Below are 20400 nucleotides of genomic sequence, written 5' to 3' on the forward strand. Positions count from 1 at the left end.
TCTGCATCCCCACAACCATGGCATCTCTCCATGGCTTGGATCTCACCTGTTCTCCCACCTGTGTTCATGTTTAATCCCACTCAGACAAACACAGTTCAAAAGGATTTTTTTTCACCATTTAGTTTTCCTTGGGTTTAATTCTCCTCTTATTCCCCTTCCCATCCTCTGTCCTTCATCCCTTTCCATCTTTTCCACTCTCACCTTTCCCTCCTGGCCATGTCACACTTTTAGGGAAGATGGGCAACCAGCACTGGCAGCAAGTGGCTCTCAGGGCATTTCCCCCCTCTCTTCCATCCCATAAATATTTCAATTTATTTAGATGTATCTTTACAAATTAACTCACAACCATCCCAAAGGTGCCAGCAGCAAAGGCTGAGTCATTTCCAAGTTTATTTAGGATTTATTTAGTTTAGTTTAGCAGTACCCAGAGAGATTAACCTATTTTTTCCACTGCATCTTTTTCAGCCCTTGACCTGCATGGTGAGCAGTGAATGATGCTCAGGGCAGGCACAGAGTGGTCCCATCTCCATTCCACAAATCCCTGCTCTGGAGAGGAACCTTATGGGCTCCTGAAATGAAGTTATTTTGACTTTTTACCCCTATAAGCCCTCTGGTACCTCCAAACCCACTGGCCAGCCAAGGTCTCGCTCTGCAGACACAGGGCAAACCCTGGGGTTTGGGTCTGGAGAGGTGCCAGAGCTGTTTCAATGCTGTGAAAGGAAAGATTAAAGGTATTAAAGCCAAGAAACCAAACCAGGCACTTTGTCCTTCAAGGCATTTTCTACAGGAAACAACAAGCAAAGCTAAAATCCACTGGCCTAACTTTCAGCCTGGAGAAATCACATTCTGCACATGCATCCTGAGAAATGGAAGCAGCGTGAAGCCATCCCTGCTGGACACCAGGAGCCTGGCTGGCTGCTCTCCTGGCTGTGCCAGGGTCGCAGGGAACATGTGCAGCCCAGCCTGCCCAACACCAGCACAAAGGCACCTCCTTGCAGCCCCTTTCCCTGGAATCCCAGAACCCTGCTGGTGTAGGGAGCCAGAGCTCGAGGAACCCTCCACAAACGTGGGATGAAGTAATCATTGTTGAGGGGACCTGATGCCTGGATTTTCACACGCTTGGCTTAGCAGGGGATTTACTCAGGGGCACAGCTGGAGCATGTGGCAGCAGCATCTCATTAGTGTCACAGACAATGCCCAGCCAGTCTAAGACTGAAAAGTAGGGTTAATTTTCCCTATATAGATTTGTTGTAAGAGTTTAGGGAGCCACAACATAGCTGAGGTTAGATTTATTGTGTTAAAAGTCCCAGAACAGGTTCAATCACACTTGAAATAGCTGGGAAGGGCAAGGAGGAGCAGCTGGCCTGCGCTACTCTCCCCCCTTCTCTTTCCAAACACTCCATCCTACAGAGGAAGAGTCAGAAAAGGGAGAAGCCCCCAAAAGGATGGCTATTCCTGCCCCTCATCGCTCTGGGATGCACAAGGTCACCAAACACAACCTTTCTCCTCCCACCCAGCAGCAGGACCAGCAAAGCAGCCAAACACATTGCCCTGAGAAGGTCTGGATGTGCCATGGAAATATATCCTGAAGGGAGGAGTAAGACATCGTAAAAGGTTACAGAGTTTAAGCACCAAGAGGGAGGAACAAGGTTATATAAAGTTTTACAGGTCAGGACAAAGACCTCAAATATATTAAAGAAAATAAACAGAGGGATGAAGTCAGCCACACACGAGTGCCAAGGCTGGCTTGGGCTCTTTAAGCAGTTTGGGGGTTGACTGAGAGTTTGTGAGGAACAAATCCAGGGTTACCCAAACTGAAGGAGATCCTACTGAGGGAGATGAGGGGTTGGAGACAGCTACCAGGCAAAGAGCTCCTGACACACAGCGTGGGAGTCACTTCATGAATAGTAACTGAAATCAAAGCTACACCTGTGTTAAACACCCACTTTCAGACTGAACTGAAGTCTCAAAGAGCAAGAAGCATGTGGGAATGAGGAAAAACCTCCTTTATCCAAGAGCTCTCCCTCTGGAGAGTGAAGCTGGAGCAGAATCCCAACTCCTGCATCCCTGGAGCAGCCCACAACTTCTCCTTGCTGGAGAAGAGCATGGCAGTGCTGAGGAGCATCAGCCCAGCTGTGGCACTGAGCCCCTGCCCTGGCACCCAGAACTGTGGGTGCCAATCCCTTTTTCAGGCACACAGCACCTTCCTGTCCCTTTGCACCGATGCCATCGCGCTGCTCTCGGCGAGCGGCTCCCACTTCCTACCCGAGGAATGGGACTGAGGTGGGGGAAGCACAGATCATAAATACAGCTTCCCACACCCTAAAAAACTTCCTTCCCATTCACAGACTTCAGCTGCTAATTTTAGGACAGAGCTTTAAGCCACATGTGAGACTCTCCCTGAATCCTGGCTGTATTTGCAGGGAGACAGCCCTGCCAGCCCTGCACGGGCCCAGCTTTTCCTTGGAAGACAACTTGGAGATGCTGCTTTTGTATCCTGCACTATCCACTGCCAGATTGACAAAGTCTGGGACACAGAGGTATTTATTTCTTTGGTTTTATGTCCTAATGCAACAAATTCTTCTGAGGAGTTAATTCTGTACCATTCCAGCTCCTTCCTTTCTGCCTCAAGGGGAAAGGTGCATGGAGGAAATAAATTCCTGCCACATCCATCACTACGTACTCCAGTGCATTCCCACCATAAGAATAAACCCAAGGAGTGATGATCCAGCACAAAATGAACACTTCATGCATTTTATTGAGTCTATTTAAATTTGCATTATAACACCTTACATAGGGAACAAACTCCTCCTAAGTGTTAGCTGGCAAACCTGGTCAAACTGTGTCCAACAACCTCTGAGTACCAGTTTGTATTAAACAAGTCCAGTATAAGCAAATGTAAAGCACTGTTAAAAAAAAAAAAAAAAAAAAAAGAATAATAAAGAAAAGTGTTACATTCACAGTGGAATTCAGGGCTTCCCAACCAACAGCCTTCCCAGCAGAGTGAAATTCAGAAAGGGGCTCAAATATTGTAGCTAAAGGGAATAAAACCAGAACTAAATCAAATAAATTCAATGTTATGTTTCCTCATAAGACAAAAGAGATACAGTCTATCTGAGAGGTTGGGAAGCCCTGGTATAACAGATGCAAACCTCTTTTTTTAACACACCACCACTTATTTGTACTTTGGGTACGTTACCATTAATTGTGTCTCTTCAGCCTCCTGCTTCCCCCCTTAATCGAGGATAAACAAAAAGCCTACTGTACATAAGGGCTGCAAATATTTCTGAAGTTGTTATAAATTCCCTCCGTGTGGCTCCAAGCCAACCTTCATGCAAAGCTCCTCCTCCTGGGAGAAGGCAGAGGAGCAGGCAGACATTTCCAACAGCTGGGCTCCTCCTCGGCTCCCCAAAGGCAGGAGAGAGCTTCCCCGGACTCGGCGATCCCAAATGAAGGGTGAGGCAATGAGGGATGGAGGCTCGTGCTGTGGTGTGGAGGCTCAGAATCCCCTCAGCCTCACCTGCACCTCTCCTCACCCTCCCATTATCCATCCCCTCACTGTTGTGGTGAGACCACTGGGTTGTAGGGAACTGTCTGGGGAGCTGTTTATCCACCGCGGATCCACCCGGGCAAGGGGCCTTTGGAGTCCCACATTTGCATAACCAGGACAAGTGACAGGAAACTGGGATGACACTCATTATGGGCCATTGTGCCAGCTCTGGTGGGAAACCCCTTCGTCTGCAGGGAGACACAATGGACAATTAGGGTGGGTGTCGTGTCCTGCAGCTGCTGTGCCTGCACGGCAGCGCTGCCTACAAAAGGCCCTTCAAATTCCCTGATTTCTATGCACGAAGTACCTACACAATCAAACCGTTTTTAAAACAACTCAACTGCCTCCAAGTTCTCTGCAAAAAACCCAACTTGTTCGAAGAAATAAAAAATATGCACGTGAAAGGGAAATCCAGTCAGCACCAGGAATTCAGTCTTTTCACAGATAAAGCCCCCCCACCCAAACAAACATACAAAAAAAGTGAGCACCCACAAGTCTGTGTTTGTTCACAATGTGAATTAAAATATGAACTAACAGCAACTCACAACAAATGTAATTATTAAAACTGTGTTTGTCACAAGGCTTTGGCCAGGGGACTGCTGTCATTGCCGCGGGTAGGGCTCTGTCCTGTCAGAAAGGAATGGAGCTCACGCACCAGGCATTCCCAGCAGGAGCTTGGACATTTGGGAAAAAACCCCATGGCAACCACTGAGTCGGGCAATGACAAGGAGAATCCTCCGGAACAAGAGAAAAGCAAGGAATCCCGCTGGTGCTGAAGGCAGATCCCACACGGTGGCACTGTGACCCAGGCCACAGCGCACACGGCACTGCCTCTCCGAAGCCACCATTCCTTCAAATCAGCCCTAGGAACGTGCCAAAACTCGCCCTTTTAACCCTTCATACCCCTACAGGCACGAGTGAAGATGCTGAGTCCCTCCAGAAATATAAAAAAATACTAAGGGAAGAGCTAAATACACATGTTCCCTATCAAAATAATTCATGAAATGTAAATTAGTCTAATTATGAAAGTGTTTCACATTTTGTAAGCAACTGAAATGTTAATATTGGCTTTTCCTAACTCCACTCTAAATTTAGATAAACAGAAATTTAATTACCCTAATTAACCGAGCTACATAAAGAAGTTTTTGCTGCAGACAATGAGCCCCCAGCCCCTTCAGCACACTCAGTGCTGCGAAAGGCAGAGAAACCATGGAGAACCATCAACGTCTCTTAAACTGAGATTAAATTATTTGTTCTTGGTAACATCTGGGAAACCTCCAAGATTTTATTAGTTGCTCTTGTTACAGAAAGATAAAATGTTAAGACATTCCATAAGCTATAACAAAACTGTTGTTCTGGGGCAGTTCTACCAAGGTGGAAATTCCACGGAAGAGGAGGGGTGACAGGTACCACAGCCATGCTTTGTGTGGGTTTGGGAAAATGGGCTCCCTTCCTGGTGGTCACCAGCTCTGGTCTGAGGTGAACATCTCTGACTTCCAACATTTAACATGGTACTCATGTAGAGAGGGTTTTTTTTCCTTCTAATTCTATGCTCTGGAAACTGTAACTGAGAGCGAGTATTTGCTCTGTGAAATTCAGAAGTGCTATTTTGCTGTGAAATTTTGGCACAGAAAAACCAGCACCCAGAATCAACAGCCAACTCCAATTTTACAGTGATGTGCATCCAAGGAAAAAGCCAAACCCATGAGCTGACTGATTGTTCTGTTCCCAAAGAACCCTTGTGCTCCCTCTGCCATGGTGGTGTGTCCCACCAGGAGGAAAGAGCTCAACAGCCAGTCAGGGCTTCCCACTGAAACAGCACAAAATGCACATGGAGAGAAAAAAAAACCCCAGAATTTTGGAATGCTGTGGAATCCTGAACTAGCTGATGAGATGTTAAAATGGCTTAGAGCAGCGATTATAGTTTATGCACCCACCACTATAAAACAGCAAAAATGTGTTTTAATTAGGAAAAAAGAGATAGGCCAGCTTTGGTTTCATCATCTGAGGAATAAGCAACATTTCCCATTCAGCCAGCAAGAGCAGCTCATACCCCTTCAGAACTACTGCCCTGGAGTGGAAATAAATAACAACCACTTTCCCACTGCTCATGTAGGCCAGGAAAACCCCAAAACCTTAGAGACTAAAACAAATAAGGGGTCAGTGAGGGTGAAGGATGTTTCCCCACACACACACACTCCGATGAGAGTTGAGGCACATTCTCCAATTCTCAACTGCAACACACCATGTACATAATTTTAAAAGTAAATAAATTCATTTTCATTCTGTCCAATAGGAATATAAAGAGCTTGTTGGGTTTTTAATGTTAGTCTCAAGAATCTCCTACACATTGAAGTGAACTCATTTTAAAATGTAACCCAATACTAATGATGTGCTTTCCAGTTATTCCCTGCAGTACCTGCACTACAGGCTACCAACACCAGACCACTCAACACATCCAGAGGTTACCAGTACAGTTGAAGCCTGTGAAGAGTTAAAAACCAACCTGTCCATACTTGTTTGCTGAAGTTACAACATTGCCTCAGAAATTGAGAGGAAAAGCTGATAGAAAAATTGGGCACAAACCTCAGTGAACAAGTCAGTACACACAGGTTTGTATTATTCCATATTTGCAACCATACCAAGAAATAACCAGCCATTAGAACAGTTTCTAATTTTTATCATCTTTTTTTTTTTTTTGTGGCATTACTGAGCCAAAACACTGCAACTATAACATTTAATTTCCGGTTTTTTTAAATGCAATTAAATGTCTAATCCAACTGTTTTTATGTTACAGTAGCTGTTCACATAAATAGTACAGATATGCACTGCTCTTGACAGGTACACAGTCACAAAAGCAGCTCTCTCATGTTCAGTTTGCTCTCTGTGTAGTGGGGTTTGTATGAAAAGCGTTCTTGATTTCTAAGCATGGTACAATTGTAATTCTTAATGCGTTAGTACAACAGTGCATTGGAAAAGTACTGAGCTTCTACAAAAAAGCTTTACAATTTTAAAACAGATTTTTTTTTTCCTTTATTTAAACAAGCATAGGCAATTCTTATATTTCCACAACAAGATAAATATCCCAATTACGCTAACAGCTCATCCTACAGCGTGCCATAGTGATGGGGAAAGGGCTAACATTAGTGTTATTTACACAGACATGTCCAATATTAACCCAGGAGGAAAATTAAAAGTATGTTCAAATGTGCAATTAAATTAATATTATTTTTTCAGAGAGTTGGATTTCTTGCAAAAAATTCCTCTATGACTCATGGACACTGAGCTGGGATAACTTCTCAAATAACTCCTCAGAAGCACAATCTTGAGGAAAAACTGTTTATTGGGCTGGGGTGGCAAGGGCTGGGAAGGAGAAAGAACTTAATATCTTCACAAAGAAAAAAAATATTTTGAAGTGGGGAGATGTCTTTGGACAAGTGAAATTGAACACCCAAACCAACTAGAACTCGAAAAACCTAATTAAAGAAATTTTCCAATTCCCAAAGCTTGAATCCAGAGAAAATGCTTTCATGAGGGAAGATTCACTCCGAGTCATTACTATACATTGAGGTACCACTCAAAAAGTGGCCATAAAGGAAGTGACTTCTTTGCCCATCACTATCACACCGGCTGCCTGGCCATCGATTCAGCTCTGCTTTAGACCACGCTCTCCCTGTTCCCAGAGGCCAGGACTGCCCTGCGGCAGATAGGGCAGGTGGAGTTCTCCGACAGCCAGCGGTCAATGCAGTGCACGTGGTACTCGTGCGAGCACGGCAGCTTGCGGAGCTTGTTGCCCTCCGTGTACTCTGTGATGCACACACTGCAGGTTTTCAGAGCGTCGCTCTCACCAAAATTCCTCATGGCTAGGTTGTCAATTTGTTCTTTGGTGAGTCCTCTCGGTTGGTCATCGTCATCTTCGTTGAGTAGGAAAAACTGTGCAAGGCTAAGGAATGGCAGAGAACCACTTTCTTCAAAAGTGACCGATCCCCTCATATTCCGGCCTTCCCGCCTGGCACCAGATGTTGAGCTAGCCTCGTGCCCCCCCTCGTACACCTCCCCTGAGCTAACATCTGCATTCTCATTGCCCGAGGCGCCCCCGCCTCCGCTCTGCGGCTCGGAAGTCTCCACATTGTGACTCGGAGTCGCCCCACTGGAATCTGCATCGCTATCGCTGTACATGAAGTAGCTGAGCTCCCCGAAGCCGGTCATGATCTGCCTCAGCATGGTCTGGATGGCCACCGACGTGGTCTCGCTCAGGCCCGTGTTTAAGATCCTACGGATGGGGATCCTAATGGTGCTGACGTAAGTTCTCACCCCAGCCCGCTCCGAGCGGGAGAAGGTGCGCCGGAAGCCTCCGCGCTCGCTCTCGTAGGTGACCGTGTTGTTGGGGGTCTGGGACCGCGAGCGGGTCCTGTTGGCGATGCTGTCCCTCTGCCGGTACTCGCCCGGGCGAACTCTTCTCACCTGCAGGTCCAGCACTATGGTGGGAGGCCTCTGCCCAGGAGCCGTGGACTCGCTGGTGCCGGTGGTTTCTGAAGAACCTGCTGCTTGAGGAGCAGGCCTCGTCTCAGGGGGGGAAAACAGAACTGCATTTTCACTTGGCACCTCAGTCCCCACTGTGTGCTGCCTTAACGTCACGTGCTGCCTGGTTCTAGAGCTGCCCTCAGCCTCGCCCGCTGAGGAGTGGTCAAGTGTTTGAGATGATGTGTTGTGATGAGACCTGCGAGGGGCCTCGCTCACTGCATTAATAGGTGACCTACTTCTATCAGTCCTAGCCCGCGTCCGCCGCTGTTCTGGACTCCTACTCCTGGCTCTCCTCTGCCCTCTAGGAGGGGAAGCCTCCTCCGCTGTCAGCTCCTCCGCACTGCTCCTTTCTGATCCAGGCTGCCTTACAGATGGCGATTCAGACCTTGGAATTTCAGAGTCACTTTGGCTGTTTTCCAAATCCTCCCCACTGGAAGGCTCTACAGATGGCTCATTCTCAGTTTCTGGATTCGTGTTCCCATTATTACGGTTGACATTTATTTCCAAACTGAATCTGAAGTCGCCGCTATTTGGGTTAGTCCGGCTCACTGCTCTCCAGGACTGGTTTCCTCGCTGCCCGCTTCGTGTTGTGTTTCCAGTCTGTCGGACTGAATTAAGCCAGTCTATTATAGAATCTCCATTTGAAACATCTTCTGCGGACTCTGCACCTGTGAAAAAGACAGGGAACTACCAAAATTAGAGTACTGAGCTAATTTTGGAGCCATCTTTTCCAAGAACATAATTGCTTAGCTTAACGAGTGACAATTTAGAAGTGCTGAATCCTACCGAGTGCTACGGTGGTTTCACAGGCAGTGTGACAATTCTGTAACTACCAGAGCTCTTCTAAGGGAGCAGGAGTGGACATTGCTCTAATATGCACAGATAGGCTGCAGCCATCACAGAGCAAACAAGTCATCAAAAGAACATGTATTTTCTATCATAAGTAAATGGAAAGTCACATGTCAGGTGTCATAACACATCAATACTCTGTGTTTTCCTTTCCAAACAATTAAGTGATCTATCGACCGTGAAACAGAGAATTAAGGTTGTCCTGAACCTTCACCTGCTGAGCTTTATAGCAAATCTGTCTCACTGAAGAATCTACCCCACTGGTCAGCTCCAAGCATCCCCCACCAATCTCTGTAGAAGGGTGACACCAAAAGCAATGCAGCGTCTTTGGAAGGGAAGAATTAAAAAAGAAGGATCACCAAAAAGCATCCCAGAAGGGAGCAGACAGAAAGGCAATCTTAAAAAAAATGAAATAAAAAAGAAATAAACCTAAGCAAAAGTTTATTTTGATAGAAGTAAGAAATGTGTTATGAATGAAATCTGTCCCAAACTGACCTCTGCAGCAGATATCAGACATAAGGTTCACTGAGTTTTGAAACAAAGCTCACCTTGCACCTGCCTAGGCTTAACTTGTTCCACTCCTGCACTCAAGTTAAGGTCCGTATGGGGTGCTAAAGTTAAGAGTTTTCACAAATACTGTATATACCTCTATTCTCATCACTGTTTTGCTGTGGCGGACCTTCTTTAACTTGGTGTAGCCTTCTCAGCAACTCTTCTTCAGTAATTTCACCTTAGAAAATAAGCAAAATTTTCCAAAAATATTTCCAAATCATATATGTATGGCAAGCATTAACAAAAGCTTCTAAAGAAGGTACAAGCCACTGCTTGTGTTCTGTCTAATTAAACCCTGCCATAATGGCACTGCCAGGCACGTTGCTAAGGGGAAGTTCAGACACTTTAGCACTGTTGTCCCAAGTAAGTTTTCCTGAAGCTGAAATACCCAACAGTTCTATCCTATTCAAGAGAGATGTGCCCTCTGATTCTGTAACCTCAAAAACTGAGCAGCAATTTTTGTCATCCTCCACCCATTAGGATGTCCAGCATGAAATATTCGAGGTTAACACTTCCACAAGCAGGAACAGAAGGTTTAAATAACTTGAGTCATGATTTGCATTAGGCATCAACCTATGAAGAGGAAGTTTAACACATTGATTGAGAGCTGACATCAAAATGTCCATGCAGAATCTCATACCAGACTACTTACCCTGGTTACAAACTCCAAACCTCACCAGCACAAAATCTCTGCACACAGAGATTTTTTGTCCATCTAAGGTTCACAGCTGGAACTGGGTCAAATCTGGGTGTTCCTGCCAAGTTGTGCAAACACCAGACTTTTTGTATCTGATGAATCCACATCACCCTATGTCTCCACAAGTCAAGGGACCATTTGAATTTGAATGTGCACAAATTAGCAAGAAGCTACTTCCTACCACGGAACACAGCTGCAGCACACAGACGGGTTAAAGGGCTTCGGGGGAACAAAAAATGACACAGATTTCCTACAAGCAACTCTAGCAGGATGGACATAGGCAAGCATTACCTACCTGGTGTTCCTAGCAAATTGTTATCTCTCATAAGCCTGTAGTCCTCTTCACTCAGGTTGTTCACAAATTGATAGAAAGCTTCTTCTCGGTCTAACCGATCCAGCTGGCTCTGACGTTGGGCTTCTGATTGATCAATACTTCCTTTATCACTAGAATCTGAGCTTTCCATCTTGATGAACAGAAGTGTACCTAAAAAGGGAGAGGACAAACCCTTCAGGAGAGCAGTGAAATACAGCATGGAATTTATGCATGTTTGTAATGGAGGGTGAAGTACAGGTTAAAGCAGTTTGCTAATGAAGCTTCAGTTAGGATCAGGTTCATCACCACAGGGATCAAAAACAAAGCTTGAACCTCCTCAAGAAGTACAAACAAAACTGATGCCCAAATACTCATCAAAGCAGCAAGCTGAACACAGAATATCATCTGCCATAAGGCTTAGAGCCCATCTTTGAATTCACATAGTAGGCGACCATGATTATCAGCTTTTTGCATAAAATATTCCTGATATCACAACTGCCTCTCCAAGCAGCCTTACAGAAGTGTAGTACAAGACATAAGCCATCCTTGATTGTGCTCTCTGAGCACAGGATTAGGTGTTCCTTGCTTTTTCCTGCCTGCTACAGAAACACCTTCTTCACCACACTCGTGAATTTTAACAGAATGAAGTGGTTATGAAGAACTCAAATGAAGATGCTGTCGAACTTTGTACACAAAAAAAAAAAAAAAAAAAGGACAGGTTCTCATTCCCTCAAAAACCAAAAAGAGTTTGTAAAATCAGCTTTATAGTTTTACATCAAGACAGGAATTTGCTTTCAAGTTTCAGCTTTTACTGAACTGATGTTGATGAGCAAATTTCCAAGACAAAACTCCAGCACATACCAGCTACACCACTCCTTTAAAGAGCTGTCTTCCAGGCTGCATATTTTAAAATACAACCTTCTCATATTGTTTTTCATTTGGATGAAATACTTGACAACGTCTCTCTTTCAAGGAAAATAATCGATTAATGCCGTGTCTGTATCTGATAAATATTACAAGGAACAGATGCAAATGCAGGAGACATTCTGGCACTGGCTGTGCCATGCAAATACATCAAATGAAGATAAAATAACCAGTTTCCTTGATCACTCTGCCTCACTATTCACAGCACCAAGAATTTTCCTGTACAACTGGTGGAATCTAGTTACTCAGAGGTGATTAAGAAGCTAATCCTCTGCATGCTAAAAAGCTCTGCAATAACATTCCCCATCTGAAAACATTCTTTTCATTTAAACCATACTTCAAGTGACATGGAAATACTGGAAGAATAAAGCTTTTCTGCTTCTCACTGGAAAATTTCCAACACTTAGACATCTGTCTAGTGCAAAAAGCATCTTTTTTTGGTTTGTCAGCACAGCTGTCAAGTCAAGACTGCCCACAGTTTACATTAGTGCTTCTCCAGAAGAGCAGCACTGCATGATCTCCACGGGCACTTTATTTCAGCTGCTATGGTGAAAATTAAAGTGCACCAACCACCTCGGTGTGCAGCACCAGAAAAATTCTGCAGGATAGGACATCCCGTTACTGCAGACTTGAAAATTATGAAACTGCTGTTCTGACCCTCTTTGTCTTCAGTTCTGATGCAACAGAATTTGATTTTAAGCTAGTGATATTAACTTACTGCCACTTAGGGCTACCTGTGCTGTTTGGTTCTGTGAGGTTCTGCCATTTACCAAAGCAATTACACACTTTTTTCAGGAATCAGGAAGCAGCAGCAATTACCAGAGTCACTCCTGAGTCAGATGGGAGCCTATCAGCTTTCTCTGCATTTCTAAATCCCTGGAGCAATCTAAAGACTGCAGACTGGCATGTGACATGCAAGTGTTGTGTGCTGTGACGTGCTGTTAAACACCGATAAAAGACCCCATTCACAGGACAGTTGAGCAATAGTTTCTGCAGGTGTGTTCAGCTCTGACCCGGCTCACTTAAGAAATCCCTGTGCCCTTCACATGCCAGGCACGTATTTCTAGTGAGAACACAGCTTCAGTCAACTTTTTTTACAAGCTTTCTGCAGCAGAATTATTACTTCAAGTACCATTATTTAAAGACACGCTGGAGAAGATACTTTTAAAAGCAGTTCTCAGTGGTTCTGGCAATATCTGAATAAAAGTCTCAAGTAGAACGAGTAACTTGCACCCAAAATAAAACCTTGAAATGCATCATTTCTTTGGGAATACACATCAAACTTGGAAACACGTGGAATATCTTCAGAAAGATGGCAATATTAACACCTTTGTAAGCATTAGATCAATTCTTCAACAGCTCTTAAAACAGAAAGGTGCACTACACATACAAAACATAACATTTGTTTACTACTTATTTACTACTTCCCTTTTAACTGAAAATGCTTGCAGGCACCTTGGCTATCTAATACCTACGTGACTCAAAGATATTTGTCTATTCCATTTCAGAAAATGAAGGTGTACCATTCTTGGTCAGGGAAAAAAGGAGAGTCAAAATAAGTCAAATGGGGGGGAATTTAAAATCTCTTCTTCACCAACAGGCTGATGTACAGTTCAATGGGTGATTCTTTAAGAAATGCTTGGAATAAGTCAGTACTACTAATTTCCAGGTTTGCTCCTCTTTTCTCCTCCTTCATCACTTATCTTCCCTCTTAAATCATAAAATCAGCAAATGGTCAAGGCTGAATAGAGTTTACTGCTCAGAGGTGGGACGAATGAAGAATTTAATTTACATGAGGACTTTTCTGCTAGTGACAAATTGCTGTATTGCCCTATTGCAAGCTACTAACAGGTTACACCAGTCCCCCTTATCCCCCAGAAATGCTGTGAATCTCTCTGGGATGTTTACACTGATGGAAATACAGATGGCACAGAAACACAGCAGCAACACCACATTCTCTCTACGTGACTGCAGACAGCAAAAGGGATGATACATTTCAAACCAGAGCTCTGATATTAAAACCAGCAAATGAAAACCAGGATTTCCATCCCAAGGCTTCTGCTGCTTTCTATCTCCTCCCTGTGCACTCAGCTCATTGTGCACATTGTGCATCATAAGCCTCACCTCCAGCCTGCTGCAGAGCTCTCCATGGCCAGACTGAACCTACTGGAATGTTTAGACTGCTCCTGCCTCAGCAGGCTCCATAGAGCCCATCTGGCTGGACAGGAGGATTTCCAAGGCCCTGCACAGAGAGGCAGAAAGAACTTGAAAATCTGCCCCTCAGGATGCTGCACTCAGCTCACACTGCAGACAATTAAGACTGGCTGAAGGAAGCCAGTAGTACAGGGAAGCCTGATGAGGGAAAACCATCAGGTGTACTATTAGCTTACAAAATAACCAATATTTGGCTATCTAATAAGCAAGTATAGTTCAAGTCTGCTTTTCTTTCTTCCAGAGTAAGACTTGGTTCTTATCCAAGCTAAAAGATGCAGAATTTCCTCCTTCAGGGTCCTTCCTTGTCAGCACTGAATTGACACAGGGTGGGGAAGGTCACAACTACGAGCAGGAAGTTCACATCTGCTGGTTATTGCCAACTTCAGCTGAGATACCCAGGTATGAAAATCTCTTGACAGGGAAGTGAGGGGGTGACCATCTAAGGACTGCACAAAGCAAGAAAATCAGAGATAGGATAAAAAATTTTCTCCTTGGAGAAAAAAAAAAATTCTTCAGCAGCTTGAATATCCAGACAAGAGTAACTACAGTGAATTCTTAATTGGTGCTCCCATCCTGCCACAAATCAGAAAAGTATCTTCCCTGCAGTTACGCTTCAACAGCCTCAGAGATTTCCAAGCACAAATGACTGCCTGTCTCCCCACTGCTGCTCCAGACTGCAGTAAGCCCACAAAAGCTATTGTTTGTTACATTCTTTTAATTCAAGAGGAAGTAATACTGTGGTTTTTTTGATAGGGACAATTTAAGAGTACTGGATAGTCCCTCAATAATACAAAGTTATCATTCTTAGAGCATAAGAAATATTTTGTGCTCTTTCATGCCAGGTTGTTTGTAAACTAAATCCAGTCAGGAATGTGCTACTGCCTCAAATGTGGTGGGAGAGCAAGCAGGGGTAACATGTGTGTGTCACCCATTTACCTTCAACAGTAACACAGCCTACCTCCATATTGCATAATGGACCATAAGGCACAGTAATAAATCCCTAGTTCTTCCTCCTTCAATAAATAATGTGTATTATGTCCTGACATCAGTTACCTGAATTGAACACCAAGACACTACATTAGCCTGCATTCTTGGGCTTTTTTACATTTAAAAGAAATCTTTTAAAATTTAAAATAAAATATTAGAGCTCTCATTAAATCAACTATGCAGAACTTAGAAAATCTGACAAACTATGAAATCACTAATTGGCAGGCTTAAATGAAAAAGCGACATCTTAAAATTAAAATTTTCATTAGATTTATGGGGCATTCCTCAAATTTTTACAGGACAAGGCATGGAACTTAATTAAACTGAAGAAAGAACTCAGCTGCTCATGAGTCAGGTGTGCAAGAAGTTCCTCTAGAACTCCCCCATGTCGGTGTTACCGGTATTTCAAGCTCACCAGAGGATCTCTCGTGCCCTGGGTGGCAGGAATGGTTCCTGAGTTACCTCACGTCCCAGCAACACAGTTAATACCTCTGGATAAACAAAAAAGAGGATGGCAGTGTGGGTGTTCCAGAGATGTCCTCAGCAGAAGGCCAACTTCTCATTTATGATTCATACCCTCATCTTAATTAGCTACTCCAACCGGTAGAGCACCTTGCTTACTTGCACTCTACAGAACTGATCAAACCCTCGCACTGAAGGAGTGACTCAGGATGGAAGCCAGAAGCACTGACTTGTTTGCTTTGGGTCGTTAGAGGCTGTTTTCCCTGCCCAGGCTGCAGTGAACATGCCTCAAAGACACTTCAGCTCGAGAGAAGCAGAGCACAGCTGCATGTCCAAGCGCTTTCCACGAACTGTGACTTCAGCAGCTCTGACGTGCCATGGCAGCACGGCCCCAGCCAGCCTCGCTCCAATTCCATGTCTCAAATGACACAGGAACAGCAGCTAGAACAGGCAGTCCTCTTACCCCAGCTCCTTCAAGCACAAACTGAACCCACTTCACACACAGCACTCATCCAACCCACTCCACCTCATTTTCCTAGAAGAATTCAAAGTTGAAAAACAGTTTCCATGCCAGTCAGTATCCAATTTCTCCATGCTCAAAACTAGCTGGAAGTAAGACATAACAGAAACTACATTTTAATCTTAAATATTTCATCACTCAAGTCTGCAAGCTCAAAAGCAGGAGCAAAAACTGTCAGTGAATCCCATCATTAAAGGAAAAAGACACTCTAAGACAGCGAAACAAAAGTCATCTATCTGCATTATACATGGAGCTTCATTATGTCAAGTTTGTTTGGCTTTCTCTTTTTGTGCAGGTGCACAAGCTTTCTTTTGTGATCACACTGAAGGCTTTGATACCACAGGTCCAATACACTCATCTCCATCTTAGAAACAGTAAACAGGAACAAACTTTTCTAGTTTCCAAAGCGGCATCATGAATTTTGGGATTTTTTTTTCCCCCTGCTATTGTGGCTTTTTAATTCCACTGTGATGAACAGCAGATTTAGGTTCTTATTAGCTTTTTAATAAACCTACCATAAGTTTTAAAATCAAGAACTCCCTGTCCCCTTCAAAGTTATCATGAAGCATGCACCACTCTTGCAAAGCTGGAAGAAAGTTTTGTATTCTAGGGAAGTGTTCTGTGAAAAGTGCTGTAAAACTTAAATGCCACTTTAACAAGGAGTGTTAAACATTGATTCAGCTTTTTCACTACCCCAATGTGTTTCAAAGCAAAGGCCCTCAAACAAGATGTCATTCTGAACATACATTTCAACAACAGAAAGCAAATGAATACTTTTGCAGAACAGTGGCAGAAAGTTCCACAGAGTAAAAAAACCCCAACAGACCAGAGAGCAAAAACACTTCAGCTGAACCAACTGCTGAGATAAAGAAGAGAAACACTAACAACTCCTGATAAGTCAGAAAGAAGTGAGGAAATCAGGGCAGAGCTTAGCAATCCCAGAACACTGAGAGCATGTGGAACCAAGATGGAGCTCTGAAAATAAAATGCAGTAACAACTGCCAAAATGCTGGGCTTTGCCTTTTATCATCTGCACTTACTAAAACAGCACTTCTCACATACAAGTGGAAAATAAAATTAAGATAACACTGCCTTTGCCATCACATTCAGATAGCACAGAAGAGAAAGCTTGGTGTCTGAGGTGCAGCAAGCTTCCAGCACTGCAGGTCATGAAATGATGCTCTTTTTGCCCAGAAATGAGCTTCCTGCTGGGTCAGCAGCAGAAGGCCCACTCTGAACTCAAAAGAAGTAAAGCTGCACACAAGTAACCAGTGTTGACCCTGAGAGACAGCAATGGAACAGGACTGATATCCAAGGACAAGCAGAGTTTTGATTCCTGAAGAACCACAAGCTGTGGTTAGTGAAAGCACCAAGCCAATCAACACTCACTGACTTGTAACTAAAAAAGAAAAAGCCATCTTTAAATTCACTGCTGAATCTTGCTGTCTCCACACAACTGCTGCTAATGCAGGCACTGCTAACAGTAGAAGAGCAACAAGCAGAGAATCACTGCAACCACAAGCCACAGAGGAATTCCAGTGCGTTGATATCTGCTGCCCAACAAACACAGAAGTGGGAAATAAAATGAAGGCAAATTTATCTGAATTCAAACAGGCATCTGCACCATGAGAATTCCACTTCTGATGCCATCCCAAGGCAGGAAAGCCCCAGCATTTTAACAGGACTATGTGCACATACACCTTGCACATCAAAACCCAGAGTGCTCTGAGCACAAGATGATTTTAAATACTGAACTAAGATAAAATATGTGCTGGCTCTTCCTGCATTCCATAATCATCAGGTGGCTTTACGAGACATCCAACCCTGCAGACCTGAGTCAAAAGCTGAGCCTCAACACAGCACAGCAGCCAAAAGCTCCTGACAGGCACCTTGTTAATACAAACCTGAGCAGTCTGAAGGAGACACAGGCTGGTGTTTATGACCTTACCTGCAGCCAGAACCTATGCAAAAGCAAAACCAGTCCCTGGGATGCTCCTGGCTATCCCTACTCAGCACACAAAGCTCCTGACTAAGTTATGACACTGCAACACTCTTTAGAAGTTTTGGTTTTGAAAAGCACAAGACTCATAAAATTATCTTGAAGAAGGAAATGTTCACATTTGGTGTTATCCCTTCACAAGTAATTTTTGCAAGCTCAGCAGCTGATAAGTTTTCACCAAGATGAGATTAAACCACAAAACCTTGGATAAACACCCACTAATCATGTCTGGATTCAGGTATTTCAACACACGGAAACTGAATTTCTCTACAAAAAAAGAATGTAGGATTCTTCAGTAATGTGCTAAGCTACATTAGGCTGGACTTAAATACAATCTTTAGACTCAAGTATATGGAGTCAGAACATTATGTTATATTATGCTATGAATATTAAAAAAATGTACAACACCTCCACTGCAACTGGAATGATTCTGCTAAGATCAAGGGATTTGTTTTGATGCATTCCCACAGGGAAGAGGAATAAAGGAACAAGCAAGGCTGGTGTATTGATGTAGAGCTGTTTTGAAAATATATCAGTGTAAGGATCATGTTATCCATTCCTCTAAAAAAACCCAACTACACATATTGGAGAGCAGACACTCTTGTCCAGGAATTCATCCAGTAATATGGAAAATAAATATGATACAGATGGCAACCACTACAGCTTGAAAAATACTGGTGTGTGGTTATTTCAGTGACAAACATTTACCCAGCCAGAGCTGCTGATGAAGGGAACACTGCAGTTGTTGTGCCTTAGTGGTCTAACATAACTAGAAACCCTTAATTTTATAATGTGTGGTGTGTTTTCCCTTCCCAGGACATAATTCCAAGCTATCATTATTTTAATTCCAAAATGGCAAACTTGTAGAGGGAACAGAGTCAGTTTAAGTGCTAGGTGACCACTACAACAAAACTAAATATCTGACCCTCAATTAAGATAATTAACTGCCCAAGAAGCAGCCAACTGTTTATTTGTTTTAGAAAGACTTGACAAGTGACTGCAATTAAAACTCAGGGACAAATTAGTGTCAGAAGTTCTTTTGAACATTTGAGAAGTATTTCCAAGTTGAAATTACCCTATACCGCCAACATAGACAGGAAAATAAAAGTGATGTGGGATGCTACTATTGGGTATTTTCAAGTCTGTATTCTTGTTTAGGAGCTTCCCTGTATCAAGGCTACGCCTTCCTGAGAAACAGCAATATAATACTACTGTTATTTTAAAAATTCAGGGATTTTTGCTGCAAAACCCTTTGTCAGACTTCTACTGCACACTAAAATCAAGACACATAATACATTTTATAAACAAACCTTAATCATCACTACATTATATACATATATATATATACATACACACTATTATACACAACCTGATATTGCTCCTCTATTAAAGCAGACCACTCAAGATAAACACATACATGCAGCTAGATTTGACAAGGGTTTTGAAACAGAGAAACAGAAACCTCAAATGCCAACAAACACCATTAAAAGGGTCAGGGAAAAACTTGCAAAGGAAGCTAAGGTGACAGAGCAAAGATGACGTGCTCAACTAGGGAGAAACTCAGCACAGGAATAGCAAACACCACAGGTCTGAACAGGTCACAGGCTGATCCAGAGCTCTGCACAGCGGGAGAGGAAGAGTTCTTCTCGCCTGTCTTCCACAACAAGGCTTCTTGCCTCAACTCACGGGAAGCACGGCCTGAAACAGGGCCGTGAAAAGCTGCGGTTCCTGCAGCAGACACTGAACTGCGGACGGGGCCCAGGACAGCAGCTACAGCCACCCCCTCCCCCACCCCTCCCAAAAGGAGCTTTTTCCAATTCCTCCCGCAGCCCAGCCGGACGGTGCCGGGCCCGCCTGCCCCTCCCCCGGAGGCAGAGCAAACCCAGCACCAGCCCCGGTGGAGGATCAGGGTGGCGGCGGGCGGCCCCGCCGGGAGAATGCCCGGGGTGACGGAGCGCGGCCCATCCGGGCACACCCGCGCTCGGACCGCCATCACCGCCCCCCGCTCCCTCACGGCACCGCGGATGGAGCCTCCCGCGCCCCGCCGAGCCGCCACGCCGGCTCCGAGCGGGGACTGAGGGGTTCCCGCTCCCGCCTCCTGCTCCGGGCGGAGGCAGCCGCCGCCTCCCCGGGCCTGGGCCTCTCCCTTCCCCGGGCCATTTTGAGAGCCCGCCCCCGCCCCTGTGCTCACCGCCCGCCGCTGCCGCCCGCCGCCGCCCCCCCGGCTGTGGGTGCGCCGCTGCCCGCGCCGCTCGGGGCTGGGTGCCGGCTGTCCGCGCTCCGCCCGTGCCGCTCCGCCGCCGCGCCGCCTCCTGCCCGCTCAGGCGGCCATTTTCTGCTCCATTGTTACCAAGGAACGGGGGGCCGGAAGCGGCCGCCGGCAGCCGGAAGTGGAGGCGCGCGGGTCCCGCGCAGGCGCGTCCCGGGAGGGCAGCCCCGCCCAGCGCGCGCGGCCCCGGACCTCAGGGGCCGCCGCCATTTTGGTGCGGGCAAAGGCTGAGGCTGGGACAGGGTGGGACAGGATGCTGTCTATGGCCGCTCCTTAGTTCACAGCCCCCAGGCAATGTGGAGGGACCGGGGATCAGCAGTGCCCGCTCGCGGTGCGGCGCAGCAGGAGGGTCCGTGTCCCTGCGGTCCGCTGAGTGTGCGGCTGTTTCATGTCGCCTCAGGTGTGTGCGCGCTGGGCGAAGGGGACTCCCTGCAAGGTCCATGGTGGCCAGCAGCGCCAAAGAAGCAAATACTGGCAGTACTGGCGTCTGTCGGTGCGGATATTCACCCTGCTCTCCCTTCCAGCCATGAACATTCCTCC

General features: G+C 45.1%; 1 protein-coding gene across 2 annotated transcripts; it reads right to left on the minus strand.

The window, feature by feature from the left end:
• Window positions 1-2738: 2738 nt before the first annotated feature.
• RLIM (ring finger protein, LIM domain interacting) lies at window positions 2739-19964 on the minus strand. 2 transcript variants are annotated; one of them, XM_059859717.1, is made up of 4 exons: window positions 19783-19963; window positions 10468-10656; window positions 9570-9653; window positions 2739-8742 (listed from the first exon to the last, which is right to left on the minus strand). In XM_059859717.1, exons 2-4 carry the CDS (start codon window positions 10634-10636, stop codon window positions 7208-7210), a joined length of 1788 nt encoding a protein of 595 aa, XP_059715700.1. In that variant the 5' UTR covers window positions 10637-10656; window positions 19783-19963; the 3' UTR covers window positions 2739-7207. The 2 variants fall into 2 exon arrangements, with proteins under 2 accessions (XP_059715700.1, XP_059715701.1); XM_059859718.1 differs by lacking the exon at window positions 9570-9653 and having other exon boundaries at window positions 19783-19964.
• Between the last annotated feature and the right edge of the window lie 436 nt (window positions 19965-20400).

The sequence above is a fragment of the Haemorhous mexicanus genome, chromosome 14 (assembly GCF_027477595.1).
Source record: "Haemorhous mexicanus isolate bHaeMex1 chromosome 14, bHaeMex1.pri, whole genome shotgun sequence".
Lineage (NCBI taxonomy): Eukaryota > Metazoa > Chordata > Aves > Passeriformes > Fringillidae > Haemorhous > Haemorhous mexicanus.

What these genes read in the sequence shown, in the direction of transcription:
- RLIM (XM_059859717.1), bottom strand. Translation starts at nt 10,636, where the DNA reads ATGGAAAGCTCAGATTCTAGTGATAAAGGAAGTATTGATCAATCAGAA. An exon ending in CAATTTGCTAGGAACACCAG is followed by an intron (nt 9,654 to 10,467) that starts GTAGGTAATGCT and finishes TTATTTTCTAAG; the next exon opens with GTGAAATTACTGAAGAAGAG. An exon ending in AAACAGTGATGAGAATAGAG is followed by an intron (nt 8,743 to 9,569) that starts GTATATACAGTA and finishes TCTTTTTCACAG; the next exon opens with GTGCAGAGTCCGCAGAAGAT.